General features: G+C 30.4%; 3 protein-coding genes and 2 pseudogenes across 3 annotated transcripts in view; 2 read left to right on the plus strand and 3 right to left on the minus strand.

Annotated features, from left to right (window-relative positions):
* Nucleotides 1–1,923: 1,923 nt before the first annotated feature.
* Nucleotides 1,924–18,114, plus strand: LOC149880873 (uncharacterized; annotated as a pseudogene).
* Nucleotides 7,110–8,450, minus strand: LOC149880874 (uncharacterized). The gene is made up of 5 exons (XM_090069749.1): nt 8,225–8,450; nt 7,735–8,152; nt 7,600–7,657; nt 7,335–7,499; nt 7,110–7,239 (listed from the first exon to the last, which is right to left on the minus strand). The coding sequence occupies exons 1-5, from the start codon at nt 8,300–8,302 to the stop codon at nt 7,110–7,112; spliced, it is 849 nt and encodes a 282-aa protein (XP_089925875.1). The 5' UTR covers nt 8,303–8,450.
* LOC149880875 (uncharacterized) lies at nt 8,306–9,035 on the minus strand. Its single transcript, XM_090069083.1, has 2 exons — nt 8,562–9,035; nt 8,306–8,450 (listed from the first exon to the last, which is right to left on the minus strand). Exons 1-2 carry the CDS (start codon nt 9,032–9,034, stop codon nt 8,306–8,308), a joined length of 618 nt encoding a protein of 205 aa, XP_089925209.1. The 5' UTR covers nt 9,035.
* Nucleotides 18,115–18,702: 588 nt separating the features above from the next.
* Nucleotides 18,703–25,242, minus strand: part of LOC149880876 (uncharacterized) — a 189,979-nt gene continuing 183,439 nt past the window's right edge. The window contains exon 2 of the mRNA XM_090067846.1: nt 18,703–20,125. The gene's annotated coding sequence lies outside the window, so the exon portion shown is untranslated. The remainder of the gene's footprint in view (nt 20,126–25,242) is intronic.
* LOC149880877 (uncharacterized) lies at nt 19,411–24,606 on the plus strand (annotated as a pseudogene).

Consider the following 25,242-nt stretch of genomic DNA (forward strand, 5'->3'; position numbering starts at 1 on the left):
ATACATGTTTCATCGGAAAAATGAACTTTAGACCAATTTTCTCCAGTCCAATTTTTGTAGCGCTGACAAAATGTTTTTCGATCTTTTAGGTTTTTTAATGATAAAAAAGGTTTTTTTGCTGGCTTGCATGCCTTCATTTTGAAATCAACCAAAAGCCTTCTTCTAACTGTTCGGTCACTTACTTTTTTCTCAATAAAAATTTCTTTTGAAATCTCATGTGCAGATAGCCGTGGATATGCATGGCTGATCCGGCCAATAAGTTTGTCAGTTCTTGAGGTGGTTGCTCTGGGCCTGCCTGATCTCACCTTTGAAGTAAAATTTAATTGGGGCTCTTCTTTATGCCTTTTTAAAGTTCTACTTACAGTTGATAATGAACAACCAAGCTTTTGAGATATTTCTTTTTGAACTAAACCTTGTTCATATCATGCAGCAATAATTCCTCTTTTTTTAGGTGAAAGTTCTGGCATAATATAGCTGATAAATTTTCATACTAAAATAATAAACGATAACAGTAAAATAAATAAAAAAATAAATAAGTTCTAAGTATTTTTTTAAACAACATTCTCTTTAAAAATATACCTCAAACCTTCAAAATTTATACTTTAGATCAAAAATAAATTTTTTTGGTCGTTAAATGTTTTGTTCCAAGACTTTTGGCCATCACTGTACATTCTTTTTCTTTGTAATCTGTTATATAAATGTTCTAACACTTTTTTAATGCCTTTATATTATGGGGGTACACAAGTACAGAGTAAAAATTAGGTTTCTTCATGAAATAATGTGAAATATATGAACTTCAATAAAGTTAACGGTGTACCGCCCCTCCCCTTTTATCTAAAGTTTAGATATGTAAAAATTTTATTCTAGCCATTCCTATGGAGGTTCTTAATACCTTTACTTAACTTATATACTATGTTACTTCTTGATAAGAAAAAAAAATTGGATGTGGGGAGACTTCAAACCTGGCGGTTAATGTGGTTCACAGTGGGTCTATGCCAGCAGAAAATGGCGTTTCACTTCTAAAAGAAAGACTTACTCCTCAATGCTATTTTACAAAACAGATTGCAACCTGTTTGTCTTACTGGAGACATTAAACAAGCCTTTCTACAAATAAGAGTTGATACTAAAGATCGTGATGCTTTCCGTTTCTATTGGATATCGGACTTGAAAAGTAAAGAAGTAATAACTCTAAGATTTCCTCGAGTCCCGTTTGGCTGTGCATCTAGTCCCTTTATTCTTGGGGGAGTAATCAAGCAACATTTATTGACATATGAAAAACATTATCCGCATAAAATGAATGAAATTTAGATAATCAACAAGGGCATAAAATAACAAATGTTGATGATATGATCACTGGAGGAGTTAACCTGGAATATGTCGAAAAAGTGAAATAAACAGCAATTCATTTGTTCGAAAAGGGAGGATTCCAGCTTCACAAATGGCACTGGAACTTTTTTGTATTGGAAAGCAATGATTCAAAAGAGAACTATCATGAAGTTACCACCAATGAACAAAATAAACGTTATTCAAAAGTTCTTGGTTTGTTGTAGGACAAAACACTTTCACATAAATTAGCAAAAGAACGGATGCTTTGGAAAAATACTTTACTAGACCTAACACCAATACCAAGAAGTATAAAAGAAATGATTACAAGAAGAGGCACCTGCACTCATTAGCCATTAGCCCATTGTGGAGAAGTTTCTTTGAAAGAATGGTGGGTTTGGTAAAAAGATCATTACACAAACCAACTGGAAGGATTCGTCTAACTTTGGAACGATTTAAAGAAGTTTTTAATTAAAATTGAGAATACATTGAATAACCGACACTTGGGATATATCAAAAACGATAACCAACTTCCGGTATTAACACCAAACATGATTTAACGTGGGAAAGATATTACTATCCCTTTCGAAAATCCCAAAAATGACGATGAGGAAAAATTTAACAACAACACGACTTCACGAGCAATGCGGTATATCACGAAATGCATATTGAAATGTATATCAGACAAATGAGTTCTTAAGATCATTATAAGAAAATTACCAGCACAAAGACTAAAATCAAAAGGACATAGTAGTGGGAAAGATTTTCTTGCTTAAAGAAGAAGAGAAGATTAGAGGTGAGTGGAAAGTTGGTGTGGTAGCGAAACTTGTACGCGGAGAAGATAATACAATCCGCGGTGCTAAATTAAGAACGGGAAATAATCAAGTAGTGGAAAGACCGATTCAGATGCTCTATCCGTTGGAAATTCGCCAAGGTCCTACTGAGATCGAGGAATTCGTAAATGATTCTAAGCCTAGCGAAAACACATCTGCAGAGCAAACAAAAACTCTGAGGCAAAGACCTTTACAAATAGCCAAATCAAAGGCTGCGGAACTTATAAAAATAACAGCTCTTGATGAACATTTTGATGAGGATTTGTAGATATTCTTCCTACAAATTGGAGGAGTGAGTCATAAACTTTTATTTAACCCGCGATGACGTCTAGTTTTATTACAGTAGTTAAAATATGGTATCAAGTCTGTAATTATTATCTTATTTTTAATTACAGATAATTGCCAATTATGTTAGATTTAGTATAAATAAAGCTGTTTTCTTAATAAGAATACACACACACACACACACACACACACACACACACACACACACACACACACACACACACACACACACACACACACACACACACACACATATATGTATATATTATATGTAAACAAGTGATAAAAAAAGTGTTGAATCGATCTTCCTTAGTCAGTTGAACAAAAAGAAATATTCACAACATATATATTGGTGGCATTGGCAGTTTGGGCACACCCATGGCCTACTATAGTGACAAGCCGAATAAACATACGGCTTTAAAGAAATTTGTAGGCGAGTATTTCTTTTTATAATTTGTAATATGGCGCGATCAAAAAAAAGGGCGTGGTTTTTCGATTTGATATGCAATTAATTTCAATAATATTGTATATGCATTAAATTTACTTTCTTTTTAGATCTAAATAATTAGATTCATAAAATATGGTTTTTAAGCGTTGTGTCTCAGGATGCAGAGGTAACTACGATGTTACAAAGTCTGTGAGAGTTTTTCGCCTTCCAAATAAAAAAAATCTGGATGAACGAAAAAGATGGATAAGTGCTATACCTCGAAATAACATTCCAGATGACCTAAATACTTTTATTTTTTAAGACCATTGGCCTAAAAACTATGAAAAAGTTTCACTTTACGTAAAGTTAAAACCGAAAGATCTACCATCTGTATTTTCTTCTGTAAACTCAAGTCAAATTCCAACTGCCCGATGAAGTTGAGGGTTTTGTAAAAGCTGACAATATTTCATCCTCTGATGGTTTGTGTAAAAAAATGTCTAAATCTATATTTTTTTCTTTTTCAATATTATCAAATATCTATGAAAACTGTTTACACCTTCAATCTGCTGATACATTAGACAACTTCGGTGTTCTAAAGTTTATTTTAAAGATAAAAAATTATTTATCCTTTGATAGCTACCACTGCGGTATTAAGTGCACCATAAAACCCCTTTCTTACAATCATATAAATACTATTGACTATTAGTTGTCTCCATGTTGCAATACACTATCTGAATTCTTTACCAACTGATCACAAAAAAAGTATTATCATTGAACAGATGTAAAGTATGAACTCCTTAGTGTTTATTCGTGAAAAAAAATATTCTCCTGATATGGTTACCAGGGCATTTGAGTATTTTTCCTTGTCAAGAACTCTTTGTTCTCGATTACGTGATGAGACTATGAACTACTAAGTATATCACTGATGACAAAATTGACATCGAAAGTTAGAAACGTTGGAGATGGTGATTTTTTAAAGTTATATTTTGACAAATGTTCTTTCTCAAAGACTGGTCATTCTACTAATTGATGAAATTTATGTTAAACCACTGTTAACATATCAAGGAGGTTACATTTTTGATAAATCTGTTAACTCCCCAAATGAATTGGCAAAAACAGTTTTGGGTTTAATGATTTGTTCTTTGTTTGGTGGAAAACAGTTATTGTATAAAGCATTACCAGTAACAGGTTTAGATGCTAAATTTCATTATGATCAAAAAATGCAAACGGTTGAAACAATAAAAAATTGAGGTAGTTCTGTTGCTGCTATTTTTTGCGACAATAATAAAGTAAATAAAAAGTTTTTTGGAATGTTTAATCTCCGTAATGCTTAGTACACTAATGATAATATTTTTCTTCTTTATGAATTTTTCATTATATAAAATCTATTCGCAATAATTGGCTCACAGAAAAATGCCAAGAGCTATGTTTTTTTTATGAAGGTGTTTCAAAATTTTTTCAATTTCAAAAAGATGCTATTGTAAAACTGTCTAAACTAGATGAAACTGCAATTTTTCCTAAACCAATCGAACGTCAAAATGTGTCAATCTGTTTAAGACTATTTTGTGATGAGACTGTGGCTGCTTTAAAACACTCATTCATCGATAAAAAAATGTTGATGACACTACCCTATTGAGACCCTATTGAGAAAGCATTTTAGGGCTAAATAGTATATGAGTGCAAGGTTCACCACAAAAAATTTCAAAATCAAATATGGCCGTCCGAGCGAGATGTTTACATTCAAAGTTTTTGGTCCATAAATCTCATTTTAGCCATAAAGATATTGTCAAAACTTAACACATTTTTTGTTTGTATTTCTTTTCTATGTTGAGAAGCTCTTTATTGCTGCTAATAAAAACCGCAACTATTTACAAAATCGGCCCCACAATCAATTACTTCGCAAAGTGTATATATTAGGGTGTAAGTTTTAACCATGTATTTTAATCATGCATTTTAAGTAAAAAATAAAACAAGAATAAAGGTAACACAAGGATATTAAACAACCATCCCCTTTTTTGGAGATGATGGTTGTTTGTGTGCTTCGAATGCCATTCTTTGGACAGGTGCCAAAGAATGGTATTCGAATATATACACATATACAACTGCATACCACATATACAATAATTTTTACTTGTTGTATATGTGGTATGCAGAAGTATTCGGTGCAAAAACATTTCGAAAATGTGTATATCATGCATGAACATACCCCTGGTTTTTTCCTAGTGTGTAATATTGATGGTTGTCCTGCCAAATATAAATCTGTAAAATGTTTACGTCACCATATGCGCAAAAAGCATAGTTTTATTTTTAGCGCACCTCAAGTATTAACAAATGAGTCTGATAATTTTTTGAGTGAAACAACAAAAAACCAAATTTTAGAAGACAGTGTTGGTGATAACACCACAACAGAGTTTTTTATTGATTCTATCACTGACAACTGTAGTCTAAAAGCCAGTAGTTTGGATTCTCATTTAGGTGCCATATCTTTATCCACCCAAGACAATCTACTCAGTTTTTTGCAGAAACATTATGCTATGTTTGCAATTTCAATAGCAGAAAAACATTTAATTCCGTCTGTTGTTCAACTTGATTTAGAAAACCAAGTTCAATATTTGTTGAGTTATTTTAGTCATACTTTTTGTGATCTAGTAAAGCAGCAACTTTGGGAAAACTTTGTATATATTAGTGGTTTGAATCAACTTTTAAAATAGTGATTTACTTTTAGATAAAGTTTTATCTGTGGTCAATTCTAGCAAAAAGGTTGTTTCATTTTGTAAGTCAAACTTAGGTCTTATTTTGCTAGTTGAAATTAAATTACATTCCATGAATGAAAATCAATGTAAATATGGTTTAAAAACACCAAGCTGTAAAAATTTTCAGTATTTACCAGTTTTTCCATTACTAAAACAGTTAGTTGAAAATGAGCTTATCTGGAATTCAATGAAAAAAAAAACTGAAAAAGATGAGTCTATTAATAATAAATTATTATATTCATATTCAGATGGTTTAAATAGTAAACAACATGTCATTTTTAAAGAGAAGAATGCATTAAGAATCCATTTATATTTTAATGAATTTGAAGTGTGTAATCCAATTGGAGCTCATCGTTCAGTACATAAACTCTGTGCAATTTATTTCTTCTTGGGCAACATTGAAGAACAATATATTTCACAACTTCAGAATATGAACTTATGTATTCTTGTAAAAGAAAAGTTTATCAACAAATATAAAACATATAACCAAGTTTTAAGACCTTTAATTCAGGATTTGCTGACGTTACAGAATGAGGGTATTTTAGTTACAGTTTATAATATGATTGATCGATTATTTGGTGGGGTTGCAACTATATCTGCTGATAATCTTTCCTCCAATACACTAGCTGGTTTTCAACGTGTTTTTAATTCTGGTCGTTTTTGTCGTCAGTGCATGACTTCTTATGTTGACAAAAAAAAAATTTTGGTTGAATGTGATACAATAATGCATTTTATTTGTACAAATAAAATGCATTATTATCTTTTAGCTGCTATTTCTGGTCCAGGTCACATTTCTTCTTGTGTGTATGGTGTTGAAAAACGATGTACTTTATTGGATTTACCATACTTTAATGTTTTACAGTCTTTTCCACCAGACATCATGCATGATATGTTAGAAGCAACAGTTCCACAATTAGTAAGTTTAATGTTGCTAAAATTCAATGTACAAAATATAATTACAGTAGAACAGATGAATACAGAGCTTGATATTTTTGAAATTGGCAGAAATGACAGCTAAAACAAACTAGTACACTGTTAATAAAATATCGCGTTTTCTACGGAAAATTTCCGGTAGCTACGATGACAAAACTTCCCGTTATTTTACGGAAAAACCCATCACATGTAAACGGAAGTTTCTGTAAATGAACGGATATTTCCGTTTAAATACAATGGGTTTTTTCCGTTTGTTTTGGTCAATGAAATTAATATTCCGTTAATACATCAATATATATATATATATATATATATATATATATATATATATATATATATATATATATATATATATTTATGCACATATATATATATATATATATATATATGCATAAATACATATAAATATTTATGCAACTTTCTGTTAACACAGTTTTCTCAAAATAAAAGTACATCTTTTTGATACAGCAACAACAACAAAAAGTATTACAAAAGAATTTTTTTTACATAACTAAAAAAAATAATACATAAGTACTAATTTAAAAAAAATCTTAGTCAAATGGAGGTCAAACTGAACTTATTTAATTCTCGAATTAACGTCACAATGCGAGGGCAAATAAGTGCTCCTTTTTTTTTTCCTTTAGCATTTCTTTTCACTTTATCAGGATTGTAGTCGACCATATATCTATGACACAAAAATTACTTTAATTAACATGATTCTTTAATATTGAATCAAACTTATACTAATAAGTCAATAATATTACTTTGAAATAATCTTACCTTTGAATAAACTCTAATGTAGCAAAAACATTCGGATGATATTGCATGTTCATTACATAATGAATAGCAAACAATGCCCCAACAGCTTGCAAAGCATCAGTGAAGATATAGCACACTTTCTTTTCCACCAAAACATAAAAATCTTCTGAATCAAACCAAGTTCCCGTGAACCAATTAATAAAGTAAACATCTTGTTATTGTTATTCTTTTTATATTGTTATTTCTAGTTATAAATCTCAATGTTAGTCTTAGTCAAAAAGTAACTTTGACAACAATTATTGGATGTGATGTTGGACAAATTTCTTCAATTTCTGGAATTGCAGCTAAAGGCTGACAACAAAATAAATAACCTTTAAAATTTATATCATTTAAAATGAAAAGATTATTTACAAAAAAATACATACATTTACTGATAGTATCAAATGATCCGCTTTATCACCAAAATAAGCTATAAGCAGAGGTAGCCATGCCAAACAAACTCGCTGAATGCCCCTATTTTCTGTACCTATGGCTGTTGCTTCAAGCAGAACTTGCTTTACTAAATCTTTACTACATTTATTTGAAAAAAATAAGTAAATAAGTCTTGATTTGGCGCTGATTGTACTATATAACCTTTCCATTAATGAAAAATTCATCAGAGTGGCAAAATGGTCCAGAAGATATTCTATTTGAGATAAAAATGGCCATTGAATCAATACTTCTGCAAAAGTAATGACTGCATTTATTGTTTGACCCTGTAGCGAATAAGTATCAGACATACATTTTTTAACATCATTTGTATTCCATGGCAGAATTGTGTAGATTTGTTGAAGTTGTTCCTGTTAAAGTAAAAGAAAACTATTAAAATCTCTAAGTAAAATTGATTAAAAACCGATTTATTAAATTCTTACCTTGATATTTATTAATTCCACAGATTCACTAGATAAATTTGGGTCCCAATTATCAATACTATGAACATTCATCTTCATTCTTTATGTTAAAATATTAGGTGTACTTGATATAAAAGTGACATTACGATTTGCATTTTCTTTCCTGGATTCCATCCTAAAAATTAATGTTTCAACTCCATTGGATATCACCTTACCATTTATTTCATCAAGAAATGCATCAGGAAATCTAAAATTGTTATATATAAGCTTATTAGTATCTAAAACTAACTCAGTTTTTGTAAAACTAAATCTTATGGGAAGTATTTATTTTATGTATTGAAATTAAAAAAAAATTTACCTTGAAACAACTTTTTGAGCTATAATACGCAAATTTTGTTGACTTGGCCTACGATCAAACAAAAACACATCGCTCATTAATAATCCAACCATTTGTCGAATATGCGACTCAGTAGGCTTTTGCTTATTATTTAAATCTTTCAAAAAATCTGATGGAAACTTTTCCCAGTTCACAATAAACGATTGGGCCCAATCTGAAGATGTACCCATACTTGAATTTGAGGGTTCTGGAGAGAGCAAACTTAAAGAAGATGGAGCAATTGCTTGTAATAATTCTACTGGTTGACAAATAGACAAAAAACGTCTAGATTTAATTGGGGGAAGCAATGTTATTAGGTCTTGCTCTTTCAAATATTTTAAATCATCTTCTGTCTCAAGGCCTAACAACAATAAACCATTGATGACTCTGTCAACTTGTTGATGATCCATTGTAGGAAAGACACTAATTAGTTTTTCTCTTAATAAATTTTCCATATTCTCTGAGAAATAAATCCAAAAATGAAGTCATGTAAATCTTTGTAATATTTTATAAAATTACATTATATGTATTTATATTTAATACTATTATAATTAAAAATAATTCTTAACTATCAAAAATATAAAAAATAATTCTTAACTATCAAAAATATAAAACATTTTAAATCTTTACATTTAATAAATGCTAATTTAAAAAAATAAAAAACCAAATTAAAGAAGAAAAAGTCAAAATACTGTTGATTTAATTAAACTTGTTCTTTCTAAAATACTTTGTTTTACTTTTGTTCAACTGGTTTACTACTCTTAAATTAGTAAATAATAGAAAACAAAGTTTTTATATACTTACAAAAAAATAGTACAGATTAATGTCCAAGCATTAAATGTTCTGTGAATAATAATGATGCTGTTGTGTGAATAAATATATTTGTATTTGTTAATAAAAAAAACCATTAAAAAAAGATCATTGTGAAAAAAATTAAAATAATAAAGATAATTAAGAAGCTGTTTGAATAACAAGGAACCATAAATTAAAATTTCATGAATAAAAACAAAAAATAATAATTACCATAAAAAAGCATTTTGTGTTTAAACATTTTATCTGAATAAAACTAATACTAAATACAAATGTAATTACTACAAATAAAAATACTCAAGAATTATTATTTAAGAATAATTTAATTTTAGTTAAGAAATTAAATTAGTTGAAATGTTTATTTATCTTACACAGATAAATAAAAATTTAATCATTTATCAAATATAGCATGTTTTAAAGTTAAATACACATTGAAACCAATCTTATAACCCCATAATGGACAATAATCAGCTAATTCGTCAATCGGTAGAGAAACAGGTCTACTTGCCAAGTCACATTCCACTTGTAACAAGCCATAATCAGATTTTCATTTAGAATGGTATTTTTTTAACACAAGACAAAATTGATTTAGACCAGAAAAAACAGATAAAATAATTTTTCCAAAGATAAAAACTCCCTCATTCTGATGTATTACTACAAACTGGTCCCTAGTATAAGTGGTCCCCTTATATGTCATTTTAAATGAACAAAACTTTTCTGTGTACGGAATAGCAGCAACTGCTTCTGTTATTTCGACTGAAAACATAGAGCCATCAAAACAAACACCATCTGAACCACCATCATCATTGTTAGAAAATGAACTTTCACTACAGACATATGACTGCAACAGTTGATGAGCCCCAGCTAAATGTTTAGTAATATTAATGAAATTTTGAGCACTTCTAGCAGATCTTTTAAAGAACATGTGCTTACTCTCCATTCTTAATGTCCAAAGTCTTATTTGAGGGCCACATTTCATAATCAAAAATGGGTAATGATACATGTAGTGGTGTTTAGGACGAAGTGGAAATTCAGGGAATAATTTTTTTCTTTGTTCAAGGTACTCATTAATTAAATGTTGCAAAAATAATACTTGAGATAATGAAACTTTACTTGCACAAATGAGCTCTGTTATTTGTCGTAGCAAAAGTATAAGCTGCCACACAGCATGGTTAAAATTAAAAATTCGATCCATTAATAGAAGGGGAAGAAAACGTAAAAAAACCAAATTTTGAACGGCATGACCTTTTAATTTATCACCTTTAGATGTTAATAGTGCTGGACAATCTGCCCTGTCATCACCACAGAAAGAAAATTTTCTGATTGCACCATTAATATGTAAATAAGTAAAGCAACCATCCTTGACTAGTTTTTTTATTGCTAAATTAAATCATATTGAATGATACCTTCAAACAAATCATATGCAATACAAGCTGGTAAACCTGGTGCACAAACATGATAGGAATCTAAATTATTAAATATAGAGTCTCTTGTTACACCAAAAACAAACCGATCTTCAGGTTTTGCCTTTAAAGTTAGAATAGAACTTTTATAATGCTCAACAGAACGAATGTCAGCTGTATAAGGTAATGTTTGAAGCTCATTGCCTTTCATGAGACAAAACCTGTAAATATGGCCTTCTTTTGAATTAAATCCAAGTGAATATCCACCTAAAAAATGACTACCTAAAATATCTCCCAAAATGGCAACAACACCAGCTTCATATTGCTTTATACCAATTTGAATTCCATCAACTTCAAGACTTTTTAAGTCTCTTATTAATTCTTTAAAAACTTTAACTTGAGAGAAAGACTTCAAACCTTTATCCCGACATAACTGCACAAGATAAATATTATTCAAGACAGTTCTCATATGAGGTAGCAAATTCGCAACAATCATGTATGTGGCTGAAATTTGATGTTTATTTCTTCCGGAACCGATGGGATTAACTATTTCAAAACTATCTTGATATAAAATCAGATGTAATGAATTTGGATGCTTCTGAAAAAAAGGGTTGTTTAAAAATGCTTCTCCATGAAAATAATCTGAATATACAAAAGAACTTGGATTGATATTGGCCTGTTGAGAGATTAAAGAAACAAAATTTGAGTTTTGACAAATTCTCTTCAATGTTTCTTTTATTGGAACATAATATGCGTAGCATTCAAAACCATGTTCATTTCTTCCTAAAGAAACTTCTATAGGTCCAACAAAATTCATATTTTTTCTATAGTATTCTTTTCTGATATATACTGATCTCAATAACCCTTTGTCTTTTGAAAATCCAATTACAAATGCATCTTTTATTTTTACTGCTTGAATAATATTATGTATATCTTTTTCAGGAATGTAATTTGACAATTTTATGATTAATATTTTTTCAGTTTGATATTGACTTAACGCGTTCAGATTTAACATTTCAGTCACAATAAACTGAACTGTTGTTGATGGAATATGATATTGGCATTGCAATTTTAATAAAAATAGACCAATGTTATGAATCATATCATTATTATTAAATTCATTTGCGTCAATGTTGTGAAGCCGTAGAGCTTAATTATATGCGGACGAGCAGGAACAAGGTTTATGTACATACGTGGCGTTTTTAGGAGTTGAGTTTTTTTGCATGTAAAGATGGCTTACTTATAATATATATGTATTTCATTACAAATTCTGGTTTTTATTAACGATACAACAATGGCGCTACGAGTAGGATCTGAGTTGACTTTAGATGACCCAGACAATGCGGAAGCATGGATTAGGTGCTTTGCAGCCTCCGCACGTTCCAAGAAATTAAAAGATGAGATAAACGATTCTTACGAGATAATAGACTTATTTCTGGCAAAAGCAGGCATTGAAGCAGTAAAAAAGATTTCCCTTATGGTATATCCAAGAGAGTTAGAAAATATGATATTCGATGATATTAAAACTGTTATTATGGCCCATTTGAGGCCTCAGAAACGTTTAATTATCGCTGAAAGAGTTAGATTTTTAGCATCAAAACAGCAAAACAATGAAAACATTGTAGCATATGCACAAAGACTACGCGAAGCTTCACGCTTTTGCAACTTCGAAAAATTGGGAAAAGATGGCCAAAGTGCGGAAGATGATTTAGTTCAAATGAGATTGATTGATGGCCTCCAGTCTCCTGATCAGAGAATTAAAGCCCTAGAAATGTTACAAAGTGGAGATTCGCCTAGATTAGGAGCATGTATTGATTTTATCAGACAACTGGAGCAAATATCATGTTTTAATATACAAAACAACATTGGAAGCAACATAGACATACCTTTAGTTAATCATATTGATAAAAACAAAGAAAAAACATTTAAATGCAAATATTGTGGCCTTCACCACCCACCTAGGAAATGCCCAGCATTTGGGAAAAATTGTACAAAATGTGAAAAGTTTAACCATTTTAAAAACGTATGCAGAACAAACACTAAGTATGAAAAAACAGTAGAGGAAATAGAGAACGATGATACTACTGTATACTCCATTAAAATGAATGGTACAAATTCAGAGATTAATGTAAAAATAAACGATTATAATATGAAGATGCAAGTTGACACAGGGAGTCAAGTCACAATCATTCCAAAGAATTTTTGGGAACTTATATCTAGACCGAAGCTACAAAAATGCTATCTTCGTCTGAAACAGTTTGATTGTACAATCATAAAAGTTCGAGGTGAATTTGAGGGAACTTTGGAAACTGAATCAAAAATGAATATAGTACGAATTATCGTTGCAGACTGTAATAAAAATCATGGCCTAATTGGTATGGATGTATTAAATATCAATGTTACAAAATTTATTAATAGTATAGACCCTATTGTTCATGGGCGTTTAATTAATTACAGAGCTAATATTCTGTTAAAAAACGGCATACAACCAACTTATTTCGAATCGCGACCCCTCCCTATTCACATTAAACCACTAGTGATAGATAAACTGAATGAGATGATACAACAAGGTTTGCTCCAAAGGGTCCCTCCTGGTGGAAGCAAATGGGCATCACCACTTGTGGTTGTAAGAAAAACAGATGGAGACTTACGTATATGTGCAGACTATAAAATTGGGGTTAATTAAAAAATATGCTCAGACTCATATCCTGTCCCCAATATTGAGACGGTATTCCATAAAATGGCGGGAATGAAATCTTTCGCTAAAATTGACCTAAAGGGAGCTTATCATCAAATTGAGTTGGACAAAGAGGCACAAGAAATAACTACAATTAATACCCCTATCGGACTATTAAGATGGACATGTTTACCCTTTGGAATAAAAACAGCGAGTGCAATATTTCAGAGAGCGATAGAATCTGTTGTAGGTGATCTTATCCCTAACATGATTATATTCCAGGATGATATATGTGTTGGTGCGGAAAATGCTGAAGAACTTAAATCGAATTTGAATAAGATTTTTGAGCAAATTGAAGAAATCTGGAATGAGCATAAAAACAAGAAAATCAGTGAATGAAGCGAAATGTCTTTCATTTTTAGGATACGAACTGTCAGAAAAGGGAGTTACCCCAGATCGTAATCTAGTCAGCAAAATACTCGGAATAAACCCTCCTAAGGATAAAAAGGAACTTGAGTTGTTCATAGGACTAGTAAACTTTTATGGTCGTCATATACAAAAATATGCTGAAAAAATTATAACTTTAAACAATTTAAGAAAGAAAGGGGTTATATTCGAATGGAAAAAGGAACATCAACATGCATTTGAATTGCTAAAAAGGAACCTTAGCGAAGAGCATGTAGTAAAGGTTTATGACATCAACCAAGATCTGGAATTGACAACCGATACCAGCGAAAAAGCTATATCTGGAATACTTTCACAAAATGGCCATCCTGTATTGTATCTCTCGCGAACTTTATCAGACGCTGAGACAAGATATTCTAATATTGAAAGAGAAGCTTTGGCTATTGTATGGTCTACTCACAGGGCTAGGCATTTTTTGTTGGGTAGAAAATTCAAACTAATATCCGATCACAGGCCACTAGAATTTATTTTTGATGGTAATAAAGAACTGCCCAAAGTCACATCCGCTAGAATTTTAAGATGGGCCATACAAATGATGGCATTTGATAACGAAATAAACTATAAGAAGGGAGAAAATATTCCTCATGCCGATGCCTTATCAAGATTGTCTTTTCTATCACAAGATGAAGAGAAGGACCAATCCAGCAAGCACACAACGTTGAAACAACGTTGAAACAACGTTGTAACAACGTTGATCAACGTCGATCAACGTTATTTCAACGTTTTTTCAACGTTGTGTGCTAGCAGGGAAGGGACATTTATACACTTAGTCGAGTCAGATATTGTTAACCTTGATCAAATAATGAAAGAAACGGAAAATGATAGAGTAATGATGGACATCAAAACCAGAATAAGCAAAAATAATTGGGGCAGATGCTCTGTAACAGAAAGACCTTATAAATCTATTAGGAATAAACTGACTATCGAATATGGAATCATATGTAATGGAGATCTCATTATACCTCCTCGAACGATGAGAAAGATGTTCATCAAATCGGTCCATGATGACATACATTGTGGCACAATGCAAACGCGATGTCGATTAAAGTTGGAAGCCTGGTGGCCTGGCTACTGTCAAGATGTCGAAGAATACGTAAAAAGCTGTAAAAAATGTGCTGAAATAAAAGTGAAGAAGGAGAGGACATTACATACATGGCCAAATGAAAGTAAACCTTGGTGTAGAGTACATATGGATCATGCCCATATGCAGGGCATAGGACTGTTTTTAATTTTAGCAGACTCCTTTTCTGGATGGCCGGAAGTTATTAAGGTAAATAACCGTGAAGCTGCCACATTGAAGGCAGTACTACAAAATGTCTTTTCGAAAAATGGAGTTCTGGAAGTTTTGGTCTCTCACAACGCTGCCGAATTTCATGATACCACCTTGCAGCGGTGGCTAAAGAAAATAGGTTGCTTGCCGTATAAAACCCCGCCATACCACCCTCAATCTAATGGAGCGGCCGAAAGAATGGTAGAGACAGTAAAGATGGGGTTAAAAGCGTATTCACCAAATAAAGGTTCATTATGTGGATATTTAAGCAGAATGCTTTTAAGCTATAGGACAATACCCCATGCAGGGAGATCAAGAAGTCCTTCCGAGATGATGGGGAGACAACTAAGATCTCCTCTCACTATGAGTTTTGAAAGTGGAACACCATTATGGTATCGACAAAAACCAGATTCCAAACCTGAACTTGCTGCATTCATATCTCAGGCTGGTCTTAACACTGCAATCATTTTGAGGAATAACTCCTCCGGAACATTAGCACACTGTGATCAAATAAACAAACGCCTAAATGAACCTAACACACCTATGAATAATGGAGACGCTATACATGATGATCCCATCAACAATGAGAAACTCGATCTTTCCAATAGTGATAGCTCTGATATACATGATATACCTGAAATACCTGTAACTAAGGAAGAACATATCCAGAATCGAAGAACTACACGGTCGACGAGGGGACGAAAGCCGATACGTTTCCGGGATGTGAAGCCGTAGAGCTTAATTATATGCGGACGAGCAGAAACAAGGTTTATGTACATACGTGGCGTTTTTAGGAGTTGAGTTTTTTTGCATGTAAAGATGGCTTACTTTTAAAATATATGTATTTCATTACAAATTCTGGTTTTTATTAATGATACAACAAATGTTTTCATCAACATTTAAATGATCATGAGTAATTTCTGAAGATGAAATATTTATTTGATTTTGCTCAAACGTCATCTTGTGGATTTGATGATACCTGGATAAATGAGCAGTGAATGAAGACATAACTTTGTAACAGCGAGCACATTCTTCATATGGGCATTTAAAAGAAACATTATTTTTAATATGTAGTTTTAAATGCACTAATAAGTTCATTAAAAGGAAGTTCAACTTGGCAAGTCACAACTGAACATATTCCTATCTTTTCTATATTAACAAGGTTATTAGTTGATTTTGTGATATTGTTAACATCATGCATTCGATGTATATGTGTAGTAAAAGCTCTGAAAGTACTAAATGATTTCTTGCATCTAATAATTCCGCATGGAATCTTATATGCACAACTGTGTACTCTGTAATGTTGTGCATAATACTGCAAAGAAGTAGTCTTAAACTGACATAAACTGCACAAAAGCATAATGACATATACAAATTAATAATATTATTCCGAAAATAGAAAAAATTTTGAAAACAATTCAGAAATATTATTTGCTAATGTTATTTTAATATAGAAATGTTTTGCATTAGTTATTTTTTATTTTCATAAAACAACATAAAAAACCATTAAAAAAAGAGGGAAAAATAACTCTCAAACTATATTATATATAGTATATGTATAACATAGTTTGTAATATAGACTATATGTATAATATAGTCTATACTACAAACTAAATTATACATATACCATATATATATATATATATATATATATATATATATATATATATATATATATATATATAAAATTACAAATTTTTCAGTAAATAATCAAAGAAGAAGAAGATGCAATTGTCAATTTTTATAAATATTTCTATTTCTTTTTGAAGCTAAGTGTGTACCCAATTATAGGTTTGAAAAATTATCACTTATGGCGGTTTAACATGTTAAATATAACTGCAGTTATTAATACAACGGAAACTTCCGTATTTGAAAATTTAGCTGCAGATACGGAAAATTTCCGTACATTATGTATCTGAACATCCCATACATGGATATACGGATACTTTCCGTGCAAGTAACAGAGTATTTTTCCGTTTTTTAACGGAAATTTTTAGCAGTGTACCATTTCTTATCCGTTCTGGTGCATCTATTAACTTTGTTGGTTCTGCATCACAGATGTTTTGTTTGCTTCGGTTACTACTGTTTATGATTGGCAATCGCATACCAATATCTAATGTGTATTGGTTACTTTACTTACAGCTGCGAGATATTGCAGATTATGTATTTGCTCCAAAAATTTCAATAACTGTTTTGACATATCTTCAATTTTTAACAGAACAGTTTCTGCAAAATTTTATTGAACTTTTTCTCAATAATTTAACACCCGAGTTTCATTTCATGCTCCATTATGCTCGTCTAATTAATGAAAATGGACCACAAAGATATTTATGGTGCAGGCGTTTTGAAGCTAAACATTTATATTTCAAAAAGTTAGCTTCTTGCATTAGAAGCTTTAAAAATATAGGTTATTCTCTTGCAAAGTGACATTAGCTGAGACAGTGTTGGGAGATGGCTACTTCTAATTTTTTCAAAGAAAAGTATGAAACATATCTATGTTCAATTACGTTTGATAGTTTAGCAACAAATCTTCAGAAAAAACTATTGTCTTTTTTTTTTAATGATATTATTGATAAAAAGGAAACAGATTGGAAGTGTGATGTCATTACTATAAACAGAATCCAGTATCACATGCATGATACAGTTATTTTAGCTTTACCACATGCAGAAGAAATTCTTTTTTTTTTCAAAATTTATCGCATTATTCAATTTCGTCAACACTGGGTCTTTTGCGGTAAGTTGCTGATTTGTGACAAATATAATGAACATTTGCATGCATTCAGAGTTATAGAAGATGAAACTATGTCAATATGCTTGCCAACAGAAATTTGTGATTATCAACTTCTAGACACATATACAATACAAAATGGCCAGTCCTATATCACTCTCAGACACATGTGTTTTAAATAAATTTCTGCAGAGCGATTTTTTGCTTTTAATATAGCCTGTTGTACTTGCACAAAAAAAAGCACATAACATTTATGTCAAATTTATGGATGAAACAAGCAGCAAACAATAATATTTGTAATGTAGTGAAGTTTTAACAATCTTAATATAATTAGTGCAGAAATACTTACCGCTTAATGTTCAACGTCGTTTCGTCATTAGTTCCTAGGCTTTGAATTAGTTACTAGGCTTTGGAAGAGCGCGTTCTCGAAATGCACGCGGCCATTGGAGAAAGATCCCTGAAGCGAGTGAAAACTTTCTTCCTTTTGGAATTTAGTTATTAGTTTAGATATATTACATAAAGAATCATATGAAGATAAATAATAATCGTTAAGATCATCTTATAATTGAAGTAAGTATCTAAAATAGTTATATATACATTTTTATTAGATAAAGTAGAAAGGATTTAAATTTTTATTAGATAAAGTAGAAAGGATTTAAATTTTTATTAGATAAGCAGAAAGGATTTAAATTTTTATAAGATAAAGTAGAAAGGATTTAAATTTTTATTAGATAAAGTAGAAAGGATTTTAATTTTTTAAATCGTTTATATTTTTTTTGTTTTAGTTTATCTTTTTGCAGTTTTGTTTTTATTATCTTATTTTTTAGAAGGAAAATAGGGCTATGTATGTTATTTAAAGCTATACTAATGCTATTTCCATAAATTGGTTATTACTACATTGAAATTTCTGTGATGCTATTAACTATTTTTGTTCTTTTTTAAAAAATTTAGAAAAGTAAATTAAAATTTTGTGCCAACACTGACATGGCATGTCACATGTTATTGTATGTAAAGGTTAAATTTTGTTATGAGGATTACAGTTCTTATGATAAAAAAAAAGGAAGTGAAGAGTATTGTTTGTAAATATATATTTTAAATCTTTTTAAATTTTCTCGCATCATTTTTAAAATTTTTGTTTGCACACGTTTATTGTTTGCATATATGCTTTTTTGATATGTATGTGTATGTGGTAATAAGTGCTTTATAGTTGTTTTATGAATGTGTTTTTATAATAATGTAAAGTGTTTTTTTACTGTTTGTGTATGTGTTAATATGTGTTATATAATTATTTTTAAAATGTGTTTAAATATGTATATAAGGAATATATTTAACCTTATATACATATTTAAACACATTTATTTTGTTTATAGTTGGTACATATGTTTATATTATGTTGTTTCTGTGTTTTCAAAGTGCTGTGACTTGGTAAACATCTACCTAAAAATCATTTATTGTATTTTAGAGAAGAAGCAGAAAAAATGGCTTTAGATCGAGCAGCTCAACGTGATACGCACCTAATGGCATAGTTTAAGTTAAATACTGAAAATGAAAGAGCACATTGCTATTCTTATGTAAACATTCCTTATCACTTTATATTTGATGATAAACATTGTAAATGGAAGGTTAGACAAAGGGGTGGTAATAAGGTGATAGTAAGAATGAATAAACTTAATCCAGCTGGAGAATTGTTTTTTCTCAAACTGTTACTTTTGCAAGCAATAGGAGCAACATCTTGGGAGGATGTGCGTACTGTTAATGGTATTGTCCTTGAAACGTTTCGTGAAGCATGTGTTTTGAAAGAATTGTTGTAAGATGACACTGAATGGCAGAATACTCTTTCTGAGGCGGTTTTAACACATACGCCAAAGCAAGTTAGACAGTTGTTTTCAATTATTTTGACCTTTTGTGAATCTGACAATCCTTTACATCTCTGGAATACATGCAAAGCTTTTATGATGGAAGATTTCATTCACCGCTCAATCCCACTTCTAATAGCTGAACAAGCTACTTTTCATCAAATTGAAAAGATTGTTAATCAAAGTGGTAAAATGCTGGCTGATTACAATCTGCCTGTTATTGATGAGTTTATAGGCTTAAATCTAAAAAATTTTGATGAAAATGTTCAACAACTTAAATAGTAGAATTGTGTGTAAACACAACCAGCTGAAATAGTAGAATCGTGTGTAAAATTATCTTTGCATTGGCAATGGGTGCAGAAGTTTGCATTAACTGAAAATATGAGAGTACAAGATGGGGAAGGTGAATTTTACCAATGGCTACGAAAACTTGGGAATGGAACAATACCTGTCAAAGAGGAGGATCCTTTTAAAGGATGCATTAAAATACCAAATCAGTGCATTATTAGACAAATTGAATCAGTTGTTGAAAAGATTTTTGGAGATGCTGATCAAAATGATATTCTAAACGCGTGATTTTAACACCAACTAATGTTAATTCATTATCAATGAAGAAGTGCTTGAATGTCTGCCAGGTGAGGTCAAAATTTATTTAAGTGCTGATCAAATTGATACTGATGACCTTAATGAAAGAAATAACTTTCCTGTTGCGTTTTTGACCAGCTTAACTCCTTTAGGTATGCTACCTCATTGTTAAAAATTGAAAATTGGTTGTGTAATTTTGCTACTTAGAAATTTAGATCTCAAAGCTGGGTTATGTGACGGTACTCGAATGAAAGTTTGTGCTCTTCAAAATAATTATATTGATGCAGAGGTTTTGACTGGTGTTTCTGGTGGTAAATGGGTTTTTGTTCCTCGAATTCAGTTGGCTCCATCAGATTCTAATTTACCTTTTGTTCTGAAACGTCGTCAGTTTCCTGTCAGATTGGCTTATTCAATGACAATTAATAAAAGTCAAGGTCAAACATTTGATAGAGTTGGGGTATATCTCAAAAAACCGTGTTTATCTCATGGTCAACTATATGTTGCATGTTCAAGAACTAGGACATTTAATAGTTTGTTTTTCAAAACTGATAAACATCTCTTTCAAGGTATGGTAGGTGAAAAGTGTTACACAAACAATGTTTTTTTTTTTTTATTACTTTAATATTTTTTTCATAGTTTTTGATAAATATACCTGTCATTTAATATGTTTATATGTGTTATATGAAACCATATTTGTTTATAGCTGTATATATGTTTAAATTATGTTGTTTCCATGTTTTCAAAGTGGTGTGAGCTGGCATTATATTGAGCAATATTGATAACCTTGCCAGCCAAGCGCTGTACTTATAGCAGAGGTGTGACTTGACAGAATTTAGTGTCAGGCGGTGTTACTGCTTTAGAGCTAGTTTTGTTGTCTAGCCTTTTTTAATTATTCTGGAAACACAATAATGTTTAGCGTAATGTGTATGGGAGAGTATGCAACCTTGATCTTTAAATCTAGGGTGTTTTCATGTCCTAAATTTGAAGTAATTGAATAACTAATATTGAATATAAAAACAAATATACTTTTATGTAGTTATATGTTTAGTAAAAAGATAAATATATAGTTAAGTTTAAATTGGTTTTCTACTTTTGCCTCTCATATTTTAAGTTGGTTTGTTATTTTTGCTGGATTTTAGGATCAAGGGTGTAAATATTCTATTGTTATGAGTTATTGTTGTGATGTTTTGTGTTGATAGACTGCTTGGCTTACCTTCACGTTGGTGTCTATTGTTAAAAATGAATAATAGGTAGTTTCATTATTGGAACTTACTGCTTTTATTTATTTACTAAAAGCCAACATTATGCTAAAATGCAGTTTATATCTTAATTTGATTTTTTTTTTTTTAATTTATTTTAGTAATGTTAATCCTTTGTACTTCGAAACAGATTTTATAGTTACATTTTCGATAAATGTTTTTATTAACTGCCATGTCAAAATAGGTTACTATAAATAGGTAAATCGATTTTGGGTGTTTATGTGGTTTTTTTTTTTTTCGTTAAGATTTACGATTGACGCATTTATACGAATTATAAAAAGAAAACCTGATTACCTTTTATTGTAATTTTTTGTCAGTTAAAATGATATAAATAGATGCAATTAGTTCAATTTTTTTTTTTTATTTTCTCTATTTTATGCCTAATAATATTTGTTGTACGTAACTTAGGGGATCTTTTTAAACGGGGGATGAATATTGTAGTTTTGCGCATTTCTCAAATATCGAGTTACTTAAATCTTATAAGGTGTTTAACTAATTAATTAGCTTAATTTTGAGGAAAGAAAAATTCTTATATGTGTTAAATTCTTAAATCATTGTTTCACATTTTATTATTCTGGTAAAAGGTCTTCATCAAAAACTTGATTTCTCTTAATAAAAATAGCTCTATTCTCCTGACCACCATTAAGGCAAAAACGGGAAAGGGAGGTCCTTCATTAGTGTCAAAATATTTAAGAGAATTAAATTTCGAGTAACAAAAGGAATTTTTAGTAAATGGTAGCTAATTACCGTTTATTAAAAACTGTTGAAACAAAATGGTCAGATAAGTGCCATAAATACTAATGGTCAAATGTTCAGTTATTTTTAATTTATTTAGTTGTGTGCATTTAACGTTTTAAAGACAATTTCCTTTTTTAAAGAAACATGTATCAAGGGGATACCAATAAATTAATAATTCATGTATAATTAACGTTCGCTTTATATTACTCTTATTAATTAAAGTTCATGTTATAAAAAATATAACAAAAATTTAGCTTTTTTCGTCAATTTAAAACATGATGAAGTGTTATTATTTTCTGTCAGTAACTAAAAACGTATAGTTTTGAACTTAGTAATGTCGAGGAAAATGGTTCTGCCTTACACTGATATGACATATGTCAGTTTTAAATTTCTCAAGTAATGTTAAATAATTGGTAAATTATTTTACCTCCACATACTTTTTATTTTTATAAATTAACATGTTAAATAATTGTAACTTATTTAACCTCCTCCTTCCTTTTCATTTTATTCTTACATATAGTCCTTTTTTTTAATTTGAAGGGGTTTTTCTAAAAGGTTATTAGTTAAGGTTTCGCAACTTTAAATTGTGGAAAACAGCCACTAAAAATTTACAGATCGACCATAACCCATATTACGGGTTGCTTGTTGCTAGTTACTATTAATAGCTAAAAATCATAAAAAAATAACTAACAAACTAAATAACTATTTTAGTTATTCCTACTGTACCTTTACCAAGTTTCAATGCAGTTTACAATTTTTGATACAATTAATATTACCCTTGTGCTAACACAAAAATGTTGTCTTTACTAGTGTGTCAGAGCTTGGCAGTAGTGCATCAGAAACAAATTACACTGGTGCTAGAAATAGTAGTTATTCACAACCATTTGTACTGTGTGTAAGTTGATTAATGGCTAATACAATAATGAAATGAAGTATATAATATAATAAGAATATGTAAAATATTTTAAAATGTAAATGTATATGCATGTATATGTATATAGTATATGTATATAATATATGTATATATAAATCTTAATGCTTATGTCAAATAAATTTACTTATAATGGCAGCCTACGCTATTGGAAAGTCTAAAAAATAAGTTCAAGAAGGAAAGAGCCTCTTTAACTAATGTTGAGACTGTTGCTATCCATAAAAGCAAGTTTGGAAATCCAGGAAGAGGACACGAGCGCACAGAAGATTGTCTTAAAAATGACCAAGCTTGTAGTGGGACACATAGAGACTTGGTAAAAATTAAGCTTATCTGTTTTGGCATAAAATAGTAAAAAGAAGATATAATAATTATTGAAAAATAAATGCCTTTAGCCCTATTCTCTGCCTATTGGTGAGGATGATGCAACTGTAGCAAAACATCATTAGGATATGATAAATGAATACCGTAAACTTCAACCAGATATGAATATGCTGATTGATCGTCCGCAACGTAGTTGGTTTATGCAAGCAAAGAATTAACTATTCTCTTGATTTATTTTTTTTGTGTGTGTTCCAACATAAAAATAATCTTTAAAATAATGATGTTAAAGCTTCTTAACGAAATGAAACTGAGATTTGGCAAAGATCTCGATAAAGAACTTCATTAACGAATGAAGGACATGGAAGATAAAATCATAAGCTTGGTTAAATTAAACTGTAAAGACGATTTCACATCTGAAACTTTTGCTGAAATTGAGTGCGAACTTAATGAAAGCACTATGAGAGATAATAAATTTTGCGTAATACAAGAGAATTCTGTTTTCCAATAGACTATTGCAAAAAAAATTTTATGCTTTTTTCTGTTGCATATTACTTTATAATTTAACTCTGTTTTATGTTTCTATTGTAATTTTTTTTTATTATTTCAAATGCTACATTCAATGGAGCAATTCTTTTATTTCCACATCTATTCAAAGAACCTGTTGAAACCTCGGTTACATTTGACGACACTCCGAAACAGAATACAAAAACTATTGCAATCCCTCGAGCTCAAAGGTTGACATGAAAATTTTGCAGAATTATATTAGATGGGCAAGAAGAAGTTGAACATTATAATGATGTTTATATCTCATTAGCAACGGCTTGAATATTTGCCTCTTATTTTATTTACGGTATACAGTTCCCTGTTCAGTTGAAAAACACATTATTTTTTGAACATATCATATTTGGTGTATTAAATAAAGAAATCCCTGTAATAATTCACAGGATGACGAATAATTTGTGCACGGTTATTGATTTATTTTAAACTTATTTTATATAGAAATCTTAACTTCAACTGCCTAACATAAATTTGTAAATTGTAAAGTTTATAAAACGAGAGAGACTTACAAGATGATGTGAACAATTTCACCATTTATATATCGTCTATTGATTGTTTATGTTTAGCTTATTCTATGAAGGGAGGTAACAGAAACGTTTACAATAAAGGAACTTTTAAATTTATTTTATCCATTGGTTTCGTAACTTTTTATTCTTTATAATATATGCTTTTTGTTAATCTAGTCGTTATTTAGTCCATCATTTCGCACAAGTAAATGGTAAAACGTTTAATCATTTTAATCACGTGATGTAAACTCTTTGGAAGAACATAGATTAGTTTGTTTGAAAAAATAATAAGTTTTAATAAAACTGTTAGGGAAAAAAATTTTCCGAAAATTCAACAATAGTTTTAATTATAGTTTTTTTCAAAAAATTATTCAAAGATTTGTCTAGTGAACATTTTTTCAGTCAGATGTCTTGAATCTGAAATAGTTCTTCAAAAACAATTCTTTGAGGAAACTTTACAAATAGTTTTCTTTTAAAAAAGGTTCTCTTTGGGGTTCTTCGAAAAACCTATCCGCATGATTTTTCGGAACTATCAAGAACTCTTAGGTTCTTCGAA

Source organism: Hydra viridissima, unplaced genomic scaffold (genome assembly GCF_058129835.1).
Source record: "Hydra viridissima isolate aposymbiotic clone 2 unplaced genomic scaffold, HvirCarnegie_v1 scaffold_12, whole genome shotgun sequence".
Lineage (NCBI taxonomy): Eukaryota > Metazoa > Cnidaria > Hydrozoa > Anthoathecata > Hydridae > Hydra > Hydra viridissima.

Excerpts from the sequence above, each read along its gene's own strand:
- LOC149880874 (XM_090069749.1), bottom strand. The coding sequence starts at position 8,302 with ATGAAGATGAATGTTCATAGTATTGATAATTGGGACCCAAATTTATCT. Across the intron at positions 7,658-7,734 it reads GATACTATCAGTAAATGTAT|CTGCAATTCCAGAAATTGAA; the intron begins GTATTTTTTTGT and ends GTCAGCCTTTAG. Across the intron at positions 7,500-7,599 it reads CATCCAATAATTGTTGTCAA|GGGAACTTGGTTTGATTCAG; the intron begins AGTTACTTTTTG and ends TAATTGGTTCAC.
- LOC149880875 (XM_090069083.1), bottom strand. The coding sequence starts at position 9,034 with ATGGAAAATTTATTAAGAGAAAAACTAATTAGTGTCTTTCCTACAATG. Across the intron at positions 8,451-8,561 it reads GCTCAAAAAGTTGTTTCAAG|ATTTCCTGATGCATTTCTTG; the intron begins GTAAATTTTTTT and ends TAACAATTTTAG.